Consider the following 14377-nt stretch of genomic DNA (forward strand, 5'->3'; position numbering starts at 1 on the left):
GATCGGTTAACTTGGCTAAACAGCCTAACAACATACCCGAATACTCCTTGTGACGCCCTCTGATTAGCATAACGCGACGTCTCACGTAGACTCCTTTAAAGTAAGACTGCAACTTTGCAGCGGCTTCTTCCATTTTTCGTGCGTACCCGATTTGAACGTCGGTTATCAGTAGCGTGGGATCAATGTGGTCACCACATCGAACCCGCCTGCCGTCAAAGGTTTTGATTCGGATGAGCAACAACCTCAAATGATCTACGGACACTATCTCGGTTAATGTCTCGAACAGTTCGTCGACTAACGCGTCCCGGATTTGAATCAACTCTAGTCTGGCGATGTCCGTCTTAGGTGTGTAAGAGTCGAAAAATTGCCTAAGGCTGGCCGCGTGGTCCGGCGAACCAAAAGACTGAACCAATCGCCCTAATAAATAATCAAGTTTCGATCAAGGATCCCATCGGGATTGATTGAATTCTTACAGAAACTGGCGGACACCAGTCTGGCGAAATCTATGATCCGTTCGGATTCTTGAGCGCACGCCTGGAGGTGACCGTGCAGCGTCCCGATCCGGAGCGGCTTGTCGCTGAAAACCTGCAGGACATACGAGTCGCGGGAAGCTACCCACATCCTGAACGACTTTCTGCCGGGCTCAAGCGTCACCCCTAAACTCTTGGAACCCACAGTTCTAAGCCTTGCGCGTATCGTACCGAATCCTTTGGATTGCCAGTCGTACTCTTCTAACAAACAACTGATCGGGTTCGCTTGGCATTTCGCCGAGTTTAATCCTTCCTCACTAGCTTGCGCAATGCTGCTCGCAGGAGTGCTCTGTCGTGGCGAAGAGGTTTTAGTCATCAAAATTTCGATACACATATCTCGTGGTTCTGCGTGAACTTGTAGGGACAGTTCGGACTGTTCTTCTTGGACGTGACGTGGTTGTGGTTCTAACACTGTTAAGTTGCCAGCTTGCTCCAAGTTCAACATCAAGAACTTTAGATCCGTAGAGTCGGTAAATACGTAAACCGGTTTAAAACGGTGGTCGTGGAGTAAATATTGAAAATCGCTGCTCTTGGATGAGAAGTTGATGTCGGACACTTTGTATTTGGAGGCAAAAAAACGCGGCTCAAAGTACACGACCAAATGATCGATACGGACATCTAAGTTGTGGAAATCTATCCACGTGGATGGATCGGGTTGCAATTGGTCCCCATTTTGTAATTTCTGATAGGAGTGTGTTTGCGACTCTGGCTGCAAGCGGTTTCGGGCGAAACAATCAACGATCTTTAACGATTGTATGTTTAATTTGGTGACGTCCGGCGGCAGAATGCCCTTTTCCATGGCCCATTTCTCGTAGCGATACGTTTTCCACAATTCGATTTCTAAAATGGTGTGAGTACCGAGTGGAGAGTAGAACGCGTGCGCGCTTATAGTACGGCCAAAAATATAGTGCATTTATTGATTTGACATTTTAAGTATTTTAGAGTGCCTTAACTGTAGACCTTCGCACTTGCTACCTGTTTATATATCATTTGAAGCGGGCGGAGCTAAATGGGGGGCATAAACACTGTCTCGGAGCACTGATTTCCATATTGGTGACAGATAAAGATCTGAGTCGCGGTTAAGATTGTTAGGTTGTTTATAGACTCTCAGCTTTTTCGTTGGTAGAATAATTGATGATTATACATGCAAGAATTTTAGTCTCAGGTAAATTTGAAAATAATCATTTTTGGCTTGTGTACTTGTATTTTTGTGTCTTCGATTTGTAAACAACAGTCGTTTTTAAGACTACAAATTATATTTGCGGTAGATAAAAGTACGTCATAAGAATACAGATCAATATTTATTAGAATCTTAGAATTAAACATTTTTTGAATCTTCCTGTTTTTTAACACTTTAAAATGTGAAGACTGAAATGAAGCAGATGTTCCTCTGTTAGACTAAGCCATGGAAAACGATACAGAATTTGCAGACGAAGTGGAGGTGGTAGTCAAACCTAATGACAATTTAGAAGACGAACTACCGCAGCAAATAAAAAAACGGATCCTTTTGTCTTCGGATGCCAAACAAATCGGTTTGAATGTTTACAATTTTATAAGCAATTCAGAAGGGGAAGTAGGAGCACCAATAAAAATAAGTGACATAACCAAAGTTTCGAAGTCATTTGTTGCAAATGGGATAGTCATGAAGAAAGTGAGAGAAGATGCTGCCACTTCGCTAGTTTTTAAAGTGCAACATGCAGATCTAATTAGGCGTATAACCTACGACGCTTATAAAGTGAAAAGTGTTTTCACCCTAGACGAACTGCATAAAAAACTACTGACAGATTTAAACATTATTAAACATCAGTTGTGCCAAAGAGTCGTTGCGTACTTTTTTGAAGAAAACGGATTGCCAGTTCCAAAAAATTAATTAACGTCACCGCGGAAATATTTTAGAACTGGTTTGAAGATAAACTGTTGCCAAAACTATCGCCAAATACTGTTATTTTGTTGGATAATGCCTCGTATCATTCAGCCCAAATTAGAAAAATTCCAAATACTTCTGGAATTATTAAAAATATTTTTCGATTCGATAGCACAATGAGATTACCCCCGTATCATTGTATATTTAACCCGATTGAGATGATTTTGGAGTAATAAACAATAGGCAAAGTTAATCACGACGTCGGTTGTAAAAGTACTATATTTCTGGCCGAAGTATACCCGGTCTCGGCTGGGGCTTCGTCAACGGAACGGTTCGTACTTGACTCGCCAAGATATAGTAAGGACCTCCAGCGTCACTGAAACGTTGATGTTCGTCGCAACGGACAAAGACGTAACGCGGCACGTTGTTGCATTGACCCCATCGGTATTCTTCGACGTTGTTCATTAGAAGCTGCCATAGTTCCGTAGAAGACAAGTCTAAACGGGAACCGCTCGGAGAAAATATTAAACGCTACGTCAGCGGAATGGGTACCCTTGGCCTTAATCGTTTGCGGTATCCATCCGGTCAGACACTGCACCACGTTGAAGTTGTCGAACAGAGTCAGTGAAGCCAATTTCAGAAGCGCCTTGCAGAGCAGTACCGGCCAAAGTTCGAACGTCCATTTGTCCGGAGGCTTACTCGACGCACCTTGGTCCTGTAGCACTGGCAGCAATATTCTACGGCGTTTATCCAACGGGACCGTGTCATCTACGTAGAGTTTCCTCCAGGTTCCCATCCAGTGCGCGCGCACCACGTACTTGCCTAAGTAAAAATACTTATTATTACACGTGAGCGGTATGGATGGAGCAAAACGTCGTACCTATCGCATTGTACGTCGGCCTGTGCTCCTGTTGGCTCTTGGCAACCTTGCAGTTGGAGTAGACGTGATACCAAGGCCTCCAAAGCTTGTCCAAGTACGGCAAGTAATAGAGGGCGGCGATGAAGGTTCTATAGAATTCGCTTCGGAGCAAATGGCGATTGGCAGCGAGTAAGTCCGGATAAGTTTGGCGATTCACATAAACCACGAACGTCGCCTGGACAGTAAAAAGGGGAATTGGGGTAATTGAGCGAATCGGGCTTCGTGCCAAATGAAACCCGAAACCCGAATACACTTCGTAGCTGAGAAAGGATTTACAAGCTGAGATTTCCGAGTCCGGGTTTGGCAATCGGCCATCAAAAATGAAAAATTTTCTCACGCGGGGCGATATATATTTTAAAGTAGTTGCGTGCAGCGTTCAAAGTTTTCCATTACGTCGGATCGACCCCAATCTATTTTCGGACGACCCCAGAGGCCGTCCACCGACTATTAGATTATTGTTTTTTTTTTTTTCGTTATAGTACTCTTATTCGTATATTACTAAATTAACGTACTAAACTAACTAGTTCGAACATGTTCTAGACTATTTTAAAAACAACAATAATAATAATAATAATAGCGATAATAGATAGATAGATAGATATGGTTTATTGACCACCTATAAATACATGTATTTGTAAGAAGAAAATATAAATACAACAACAATTTGATAAATTTAACAAGAAATAGAAAAAATAATATGTATATAAATATATGTTTATAGAAAAAAAAAATTATAAATAAAAATATTTGTTTGAGTTAACAGTATACACTATATTCTTGGGATATGCGATAGAAATTCCTCAACTGAGTAAAAACCATAACTGGAAAGATAGCTTCTAACCGATAACTTAAATTTTCTTATCGTAAATTGCTTAGCGTTAGCTTTATACAAGCGGTTATAGTTGTTCACAAATATGTTGTATATGTTCAAATTTAGTTTATTTTTCTGAGTAGTGGCTAATCTAGACTTAAGTGGAACAATATTGCTAGATCCGCGTGTGTCGTAGCAGTGGTAGTCACCATGAGTAGGATACCTCTGCAAACCAGCATAATAATAATAATAATAACAATAATAATAATAATAATAATAATAATATATAATGTAACATATTACTGTCAACCCTTCTGAATGACTCCGGCATTGGATATAAAATCAACAAGAGAGAAAGGCAAAAGCTATCCCATTTGCTATATATGGACGATCTGAAGCTCTAGAGTGAGAGCCGAACGGGACTCCAAGCGCTGATTGAAACAGTGAGGACTTTCTCACAAGACATCTGTATGTCTTTAGGGGTGGAAAAATGTGCCATTATCAAGATTAACAGAGGGGGTGTTGCAGATGCGGAGGAGCCGTATCGGGATATTGATGAGCTACCACCTCATGAAACATATAAATATTTAGGGATAACTCAAAACCTACGAATTGACCACTCCCAATTGAAAAAAGTATTTACCGAAAAATACAAGAGCAGGATTACCAAAGTCTTAAACACCAAACGGTCAGCCAAAAATCAGGTCGCAGCTATCAATTCCTGGGCTATTCCTGTACTCACGTACACCTTTGAGATATTGAAATGGTCCGAATCGGACCTTAATGAGTTAGACAGACTAACCCGCCGTCTGATGACAAAATTCCGATGCTTGCACACAAATTCATCGATAAAAAGGCTTTTATCTTCCCAGAAAAAGCGGAGGCAGAGGTCTAGTGAACATCTATAGTCTATGCCGAACGCAAGAAATGAACCTAAGACAACGACTTCCAGACTCGCAGGACCGCTTAATACATTTGATCGCCGAGGAGGACAAAGGGTTCACGCCACTTTTTGCAGCACCGAGATATCCCGTTTGATCTGAACAGGAGACAGGAAAACCAAACTTTGTGGAGACAACAAACTCTACATGGAAAATTCCCTAGAAGTCTGGATACAGATCACATTCCTAAGGTCGCCCCGTTGGCTGGGCAGTCATGAGAATTGAACTGTTTTTTTCGCCAGTTCAGAGAGCCCGCAGCAAGCAAAGCATCTGCAAAGCAAAGCAACAGACCAGTGAGAGCTGAGATGTAATCGTATAATAATAATAATAATAATTATAATAACATATAATAAACAAATTTACTTAATTTGCCTAATAGAAGCTATTATCTTCATTCGGGTTTAAAGGCCGTCGTCGGTTGAAATTACTTCCTAACGTTTCGCTAGTACGAGTGGCGAGATTCTTCAGAGGTCCTTCCATCTCCGATGTTGGACGTAGACTGACGATTTCTCATGCGCAGGTTGTATTTATGCCGATTGGTGGTGGGCGGGGCTTGTTCCGCTTCGGTTGGTCTCGGGATATCGATCGGTACTGTTCGGGCGTTCCTAAGGATCGTGTGCCAGATTTGTTTGAGTCTAAGGGTCTTCTCCTTTCTATTGAAATTGTGTGGGTGTTTTTGTATCTCAATGGCTTCCCTGACTAGTCTGTTGTGATAGCCGTTGATGTTAGTAACTTAGAGCTCTCAAAGTGTATCCTGTGTTCCCTGCTGCCCAGTGCGTGTTCAGCTACTGCAGACTTCTCTGTCTGTCCTAGCCTGCAGCTTGCTTTATGCTCCTTAAGTCTCGTTCCCATTGATCTCTTGGTAGTTCCGTTGCCTCGAACGCAGTTTTCAGGTGTTCAAGTTCCCTCTGGAGGTTCTCCGGTTCGCAAATCCTTCGGGCTCGTTCTGCCAGGGTTCTGATAACCCCATACTTTTGACTTGGGTGATGGTTGGATAGAGCATGCAGGTATCTGTCCGTATGGGTTGGTTTTCTGTAAACTGTGTGGCCCAGCTTGTTACCTCGCTTCCTCACTAGTACGTCCAAGAATGCAAGTTGTTGGTCATTTTCAGTCTCCATAGTACACTGGATGCTGGGATGCTGACTGTTGAGATACTGCAGAAAGTTGTTGAGCTTGTCCAAACCATGTTTCCAAATCACGAAGGTGTCATCCACGTACCGGAAAAACGTTGCTAGCTTGTACTCTGAGGTCTCGATCGCTTTTTCCTCAAAGTGTTCCATAAATAAGTTGGCTATAACCGGGCTTAATGGGCTTCCCATTGCCACTCCGTCCACCTGTTCGTAGAAGTTTCCCTTCCACACTTCAAAAAGTTTGCAAATATCGACAGGAAATATCCTGTTCACCAGGTCCAAGCAACTCTTCAGAGGTACTTTGGTAAACAGTGAGACGACGTCGAAGCTCACAAGGATGTCGTTTTGTTCAATATTGATATCTTGAATCTTGCGCACGAAGTCGGTGGAGTCCCTGATGTAACTGGTGCCGTGTTCTACGTGTGGTTGGAGCAGCGATGCCAAGTGTTTAGCCAAGTAATACGTTGGTGATCTGGGTGCGCTAACTATTGGTCTTAACGGGACATCTACTTTGTGTATCTTAGGTAGTCCATAGAGCCTTGGTGGAACAGTCTCCGTCCTCACAATGCGCTTCTTGATTTCTTCTGACAGTGATGATGACTTGGTTGGTAAGACGTAGTCTAGCTTGCGTCGGATCCTTTTTCAGGAGTTTGTAGCTTCCCGGGTCCAAGAGTTCCTCAATCTTCCTTTCGTAGTCCTCAGTCTTCAGAAGAACGGTTGCGTTTTCTTTGTCCGCTGGGAGTATGATGATACCCTCATCCGGGTTCAGGCTACGCAGTGCCAGTCCTTCACTTCTCGTCAGGTTAGTCTTGGGTGGTTTTGCCTTCCTGAGGATGTTGGCTGTCTCGATTCGTATCTCTTCGGCATCTTGGTCCGGTAGGTTCTTGATGGCTGCTTCCGTGCTGAAGATGATCTCTTCAATCGGAATGTGACGGGGAGTGATTGCGAAGTTCCCTCCTTTGGTTGGCACTGTTCTCTCGACCTCCGTGAACAGTGCTAACCAAAGGAGGGAACTACCTAACACACCTAATAGAGTTATACATCTCAAACGCCTACGTCTAACTTAAAATCAACATTAACGAATAATACAATAATAATGAAACAACAAGCAATAATAATAATAATAAAATTCTAAAAATTTATTATTGGTAAAATACTAACTTGTTCAGGACAGAGACTTTTGTAATTCCAATAAGTAGACCTTTTTTGCTAAATGCTAGAACTGAGCTGGATTCAAAATATTTATTATACTTATTATAAAGCTTACTGCCACTATAGCCAAAGCAACTTTAAAATGTACAAGAATTATGCCGGGGCATACCCAGGATGTTTTTCGTCCGTAGAAGAGCATTGTGAATGTCATACCGAAACACTCGTTTCAGGTACGTTGGTAGTAGTATATTATGCAACAAGTGCGGTAAACGGTATTTGAACTCGAGTTTATTTGTGTGTTTAATAAACGAGTGATTTTAAAAGTTTACTGAACGTGTTGCATACTATACTTTTTCTACGAGTGTTAGTTTTTAGGTGCATTCACTTACATGACCGTCATAATTGACACACGTCAAAATTCTAAGTGTGGGAAATGTCCGACGTGGCTCGCATCCGTGGGAAACGTCAATGACGTGGTAAAGTGACGCTTCCCGCCCACTAGATCGGTGTGTGATTCGGTATTTTACAAATGAGAGTAGAATATTTCATGACCTCAAATACAATAATTGCGAGTAAAAATTGAAACAGATATTTAATTTTAAGCCATTTCAAACTTTCTCAAACCATAAACGAATCGGGCACAGCTGTTCGGGATTTTTGTGCAATCTGGATTTATCGGCAATGGTAGAGAATGGATAATATAATGGAAGACAGAAACTTTAGAGAGGATACATGCCTCAAAGGGTTTTTTTTTTAATATTAATTTAGGCATATAGCGTTTGGAGGTCTTTTTACTTACATTGCAAATGTGGCCACTACATCTCAATTGACCATCCATCATCACTCTCAAGTTTTTTGCTCCATTTGTAAATTTAAAATCTTCATTTTCCAATTTAACTTTAATATAATCGCGCAAAATATTATAGCTTCCAGGGGGAGAAAATAGCGTAATTTGTGTTTTTTTGGAATTTTGCTTAATATTGGGTTTTTTACTATACTGAAATAGCCTTTAATATCCAAATTAAGATTAGCTTCGACGTTATTATAATTAGCTGAGTTTAATGTGTTTAACAGCTGGGTGTCATCAGCATATGAATGAATTTGAAAAAAAAATGACTTTCTCAGACATATCATGTATACAAGAGATACAACAGAGGTCCAAGAATTGAACCTTGTGGCACTCCGGGAGTAACGTCACCCAGATCTGATATGCCGATATTAGTTCTAACCAACTGCTGCCTTTTATTTAAATACGACTTTAAAAAAAGATACAGATCGAACCGTGAAACCAAAGTGCTTTAGTTTAGTGCACAATAACCCATGATTCATGCAATCGAATGCCTTTGAAAAGTCAAGGAAGACCAGTATCGTTGAAACATTTTCATCTAAATTTTTATTATTAGATCATTGATATGCAGGAAAGTAGTAAGCGTTGTGTTTGTGTTGTTGTGACTGGTTCCATGGAATTATTGTATACGAAGATACTTGCTGTTGATCAACCTTCTTCAACACTTTGCTAAGCATAGGTAATAGTCCAAGATCGTTCACGCCGGATGGAGAATCAACCTGCGGAATTGGGAAAACTATGGCTGTTTTCCATATGGATGGAAAGCACTCAGTAACACGAGTAATGTGATTCGGTATGACCAGGAGACACAGTCTAACCATAAGTTAAATAACATCGTGACATCCTGCACCATTTGATTTAATCTGTTTCATGATTCTGCTAATGTCTTCTTGAGAAGATAATACAAAATCAAAAACAGTATCCGCGCCGGTATTGCAAAAAGTAGATAAGAAATGTTTCTTAATAATTTGTTTATCTTGCAAATTTGGTCGTAACAAATGTTAAATATGCAGCTTTTTCACGTCTGAGGAAGCATGGTTACGTAGACTTTTGTATCTTTTCCAATTTTCGACAGATTTGTTCTAGAAGACCAAAAATGGCTAGCATAATCCAATACTGAACGGACAAAGGTGCAATATAGAATCAACGCTAAATCTACTTATTAAACCTAAGCTCCCACACCTCTTAGATGTTATGCTAGCCAGACCTCTAAATCTCTAATATCATTCACCCTTTCTAATGGGCCTAAATTCAAGGAATTATCAAAAAAAATTGTTGAATGTTTCCTATAAAAACTTTTTTTGTAAATTTTATTTTTAGCTTTAATGTCGACCAGCCGTAAATTGAATTTTTATCAGACTGGAGAGTTAGACAATCTAGATCAGGTTTAACTACCTTAAAGCGTTTGAAATCATGGTCAAATCCCAAAAGCGTTGAATACCTATCAAATTTGTCAGTGTCATAAATAAATAAATTGAAGAGAACAGGACCAACATGTAAACCCTGAGGTATACCTGAATGTCCGTCGATGCCAATTTAGACACCTCCACCCAAAGGGCATTTAATTTAGCTTATGGTGAACTATATCAAATGCCTTGGAAAAAATCGGTATATACAGGGTGTTCAATAATTAAGAGGATCTTTTGGGTCCATTTTAAAAATATACGGCATACCGAATTTCACCTGTTTATTTTGGTCAACCAACTTTTGTCCTTCAGAAAAATTTAAAATATTAGAGGAGTTTTACAGTGTTAATGAAATAACATAACATCCTAAAAGCAAGATAAATCATAAACGATTCTTATTTTTAAAAAACCATACATAGAAACTAGATAAGCTGTTAAAAGTCTACTCGACATGCACCATGCCGGAATAGTGAGACTTTGCGTGCGTTTGTACGAATAATTGGTTTTTCTTACAATACCATCAATAAGAGATGAGTTTGGATGGAATCAAGAAAAAATTCGGAGTGGATGACAAGATATTTGAGAGAAATCCAAGAAATTCGTGCTAAAAACGTCCCCATTATAGAGACCTGGTTTAACAGACACGATACCGTCAAGAAAGGATGGAATGATGGTAACGGCGGGAAATGTTCACTGGATGTACCAGTACCAGTTTCGCGGGGGGAAATATGTCAAATCAGCAAAGGTTGACCACACAAGAGGGAAAAATGCCATATTCATCGTCGACTAAAGAAGTCATTCAAACTTTTTTGCTTGAAAATGATATATATATATATATATATATATATATATATATATATATATATATATATATATATATATATATATATATATATATATATATATATATATATATAGTGTGTCCAAGATAAGGATGCACAGCATGGGGATCTCGGAAACTATAAGAGATACAGTGTCGGTTAAATTAGACAAAAGTTGCGCATTTTGATACCGAACAAGATCCCGTTTTACAAATTTGAAAATTCCAAGCCGTTCCGGAAATATCCGAGAAAAACCGAAATATTGCGATTTCGTTTTTATTATTTTTTAAAGCTATTTGAAAAGATATGAAAAAACGGAAAACACTTTTCCATTGGCACTTTTCAATCTCTCCAAATTGACGTTAACAAATTTTCATTACAGCGTTTCGATTCCGTGGAACCACCATCAACTTTGATTTTTCTTATGGGACGGAAAAAAAGTACACACAGTATTAGGTTGTGCTTTTCATTGCGAATTCAACGATGTACGATACAATACGGTTACTTATGTTTTTATCCAGAAAAATGGCTTTTTAATACATTTCAGTATTTAAATGGAGTAGGCCATGACAAAATGACATCCAGTCAATTTCAATGACACATTAATGTTATTTGTCTTTGTTATCAGTCGATCATAAGTTTATTCCTTTAGTTATTGTTTTTGTATTTTTATTGTTGTTGTCTTTTTCTAATTTATTTTGTTCTACAATGGAGGGAGGTAATTTTACAAACGAAGAAAAATGTGATATGCTGTCTTGCTACATCTGATGCCAAAGAAATTGTGTGGAAGCCGAGCGTATGTATTCTAACAAATACCCAGAGCGGAGACAACCTGACAAGAGTATTTTTCGGCGTTTGTTATTTAATCTGAAAGAATATGGATCATTTAAGAAGCCTGCATTATCCCGACAAAAACCTTCCAATGAAGAAAACCAATACATTGTTCTACAATCTGTTATCGAAAATCCACAAACTTCTACCAGAGAAATTGAAGACCAGAATGGGGTAGCTAAATCTACAGCTCAGTTTATTTTAAGGAAAAATGAATTTAAGCCTTACAAATTCAGAATATGTCAAGGAATAAAACCGGGTGACGACGAACGACGTAGACATTTTTGTGAGTGGTATACCAGGATGTGTGATGAGAGTTTTAATTTTCCATATAAAGTGATTTGGTCTGATGAAAGTATGGTGACCAATAACGGTATTTATAACAGGCGCAATACACACTATTGGTCGCAACAAAATCCACGTGTTAATAGACTATCCAGACATCAAGTTCGCTTTGGGTTTAATATTTGGTGTGGGATTTTTGGTAGCAAGATTATAGGCCCTATTTTCTATAATAATTCCTTAACTTCCGAGCGGTACCTTGACATCTTGAGGCACGATTTAGAAGATGCCTTAGATGATTTACCGCTAGGCGCTGTGCAAGGCTGCTGGTTCCAACAAGATGGTGCCCCAGCCCATAACTCCAGACAAGTTCGCCAATATTTAACTGAACGGTTTGATGGAAAATACATTGGGACTTACAGTGAAACACCTTGGCCTCCAAGGTCCCCGGACTTAACTCCCTTGGACTTTTTCTTATGGGGCTACATAAAAAATGAGGTATTCAAAGAATGTTTTGACAACGAGGAACAATTACGTCAATCAGTACGAGCAGCGTTTAATAAAATTACTCCTGAAATGTTAAGTCGTGTTTTGGAGTCTACCGTGAGACGGGCGTACTTATGCCTAGAAAATGGAGGTCATTTATTCGAACATTTGTTATAGAATTTGTTTTTCATTAACTTGTTGGATTTAGTTGTTATGTTAAATGAACAGTTAGAGTTAGTAAATAAATAAACACATTAACTCGAACTTGTCAACCATTTTCTTTTGCCTTTCATCGTTCGGATCTCATGGCCTACTACAATAAAATACTAGAAATGTATTAAAAAGCCATTTTTCTGGATAAAAACATAATTAACCGTATTGTATCGTACATCATTGAATTCGCAATGAAAAGCACAACCTAATACTGTGTGTACTTTTTTTCCGTCCCATAAGAAAAATCAAAGTTGATGGTGGTTCCAGGGAATCGAAACGCTGTAATGAAAATTTGTTAACGTCAATTTGGAGAGATTAAAAAGTGCCAATGGAAAAGTGTTTTCCGTTTTTTCATATCTTTTCAAATAGCTTTAAAAAATAATAAAAACGAAATCGCAATATTTCGTTTTTTCTCGGATATTTCCGGAACGGCTTGGAATTTTCAAATTTGTAAAACGGGATCTTGTTCCGTATCAAAATGCGCAACTTTTGTCTAATTTAACCGACACTGTATCTCTTATAGTTTCCGAGATCCCCATGCTGTGCATCCTTATCTTGGACACACTGTATATATATATATATATATATATATATATATATATATATATATATATATATATATATATATATATATATATTCTCACGTATTGATTCACGGATGGAAAAATGTGATGACACTATATTCCGGGATATCATCCGTTCGCTCGTTGAACTCCGACTGGAATCCTGCAAATCCTGCATCCGACTGGAATCCTGCAGACGTTTCGCCAAAATCTCACTTGGCATCTTCAATGCTAGCGCTCCGAAAACACTTCGAACACGAGATTTTGGCGAAACGTCTGCAGGATTCCAGTCGGATGCAGGATTCCAGTCGGATGCAGGATTCCAGTCGGAGTTCAACTATGATATCCCGGAATATAGTGTTATCATATATATATATATATATATATATATATATATATATATATATATATATATATATATATATATATATATATATATATAAACTACAACACATCGCCGAAATTTAGTTTTGGGGCAACGGAATTAATTAGAAGTGAAGTAGAAAAAATATCTGCTTCTGGTTGGAAAAAATGTGTAAAAGAAGAAAAAAATGTTTACAGAAGTCGACGGCAGAATTAAGGGCGACGAGTCCAGTGACGATGGCGATTATTTTGATGTAGAATAACTTTTTTGGTATAAACATTCTAACATTGTTTTAACAACCATAAACAACTATAAAAACCATGCTGTGTACTTTTCAAAGTTTGAGCAGTGTCACCATCGAGTAACATTGTTTTAGTGAGACTCTAAGTTCCATTTAATATTCTCCTTGTAGATTGGCACATAGAACACGTAATTATGAGAATCTTTTATTTTCCTCGATCGCAGAGGTATATTTAAATGGCTTATGCATAACTTTTTTCTGTATGACAACACTCTTAAAATGTTGGAATAAAATATCCGTTTATACTTGGACCGATCGGGCCTTTAAACTGTAATTCCAAAATTACATCGCCCGGGTACTAACAAAATTATTCGTTTTTCGCCGATTTAGGTCGAATTGGGGTCGAGTTTTATTTGATCTTCCCCCGTCTCCGGCAGATTAAACGGACGCGGCCCCAAATTCGTGTCGCATTTCTTTCTGTTTGAAATGTGGGAATGGGCTGAACCCGAGGTCGTCTACTATCCAAAAAAGAAATGCAAGAATGAACTTAGGGACCGTATAATCGATTTTCCATAATCGGTTTCATTTCCGTGTAATTTTCCGTGGGTTCAAGCAATTAGGTTTTCCATTGAATTCAAATCAACGCGTTTTCGAACGCTAGTTCGATCTGCGGAAGCGAAAACTCTTCGTTAATTTTTGTCGAGTCTTAAGTCGGGGCATTACGGACGGACGGGTTTCTGGTACGCTCGGTTATTTTATTCGGAAAAAGCGGAAACGACGTCCTTGTTGAAGTCGCAAAATCAATTTGCGACTTTGTGCCGCCAGAGTGGAAAATTACATTGTGACAATGATGACATGACGAGTTATGAATGCTTAATATACCTCTACTTTACTACAATCGATTATGCCGCATACAAAATACGTGCTGGTAGTTGTTTAATTGTTCTTTTGAAAGACGCTAGGTTTTAGTTTAATA

General features: G+C 39.0%; 2 protein-coding genes across 10 annotated transcripts in view; one reads left to right on the forward strand and one right to left on the reverse strand.

The window, feature by feature from the left end:
• The window catches only part of LOC132701716 (uncharacterized), a 239485-nt gene that overhangs the window by 159894 nt on the left and 65214 nt on the right, over nt 1-14377 (forward strand). The window lies entirely within an intron of this gene.
• LOC132701700 (mitochondrial 2-oxoglutarate/malate carrier protein-like) overlaps nt 1-14377 on the reverse strand; it is a 47754-nt gene that overhangs the window by 12519 nt on the left and 20858 nt on the right. For 8 of the 9 annotated variants that reach the window (XR_009618813.1, XM_060669823.1, XM_060669824.1 and 5 more), the window contains exons 3-7: nt 3275-3488; nt 2947-3216; nt 2694-2891; nt 474-1370; nt 37-417 (exon numbers count right to left, since the gene is read on the reverse strand). Coding sequence is in view for 8 of the 9 variants with exons in the window: in XM_060669823.1 (XP_060525806.1) it covers nt 37-417; nt 474-1370; nt 2694-2891; nt 2947-3216; nt 3275-3488 (1960 nt within the window). In the remaining variant the exon portion in view is untranslated. Of the gene's footprint in view, nt 1-36; nt 418-473; nt 1371-2693; nt 2892-2946; nt 3217-3274; nt 3489-14377 lie in introns of those variants that run through there. The other variant, XM_060669829.1, reaches the window with a different exon arrangement.

The sequence above is a fragment of the Cylas formicarius genome, unplaced genomic scaffold (genome assembly GCF_029955315.1).
Source record: "Cylas formicarius isolate icCylForm1 unplaced genomic scaffold, icCylForm1.1 PGA_scaffold_5__7_contigs__length_24384050, whole genome shotgun sequence".
In the NCBI taxonomy this organism is placed as follows: domain Eukaryota; kingdom Metazoa; phylum Arthropoda; class Insecta; order Coleoptera; family Brentidae; genus Cylas; species Cylas formicarius.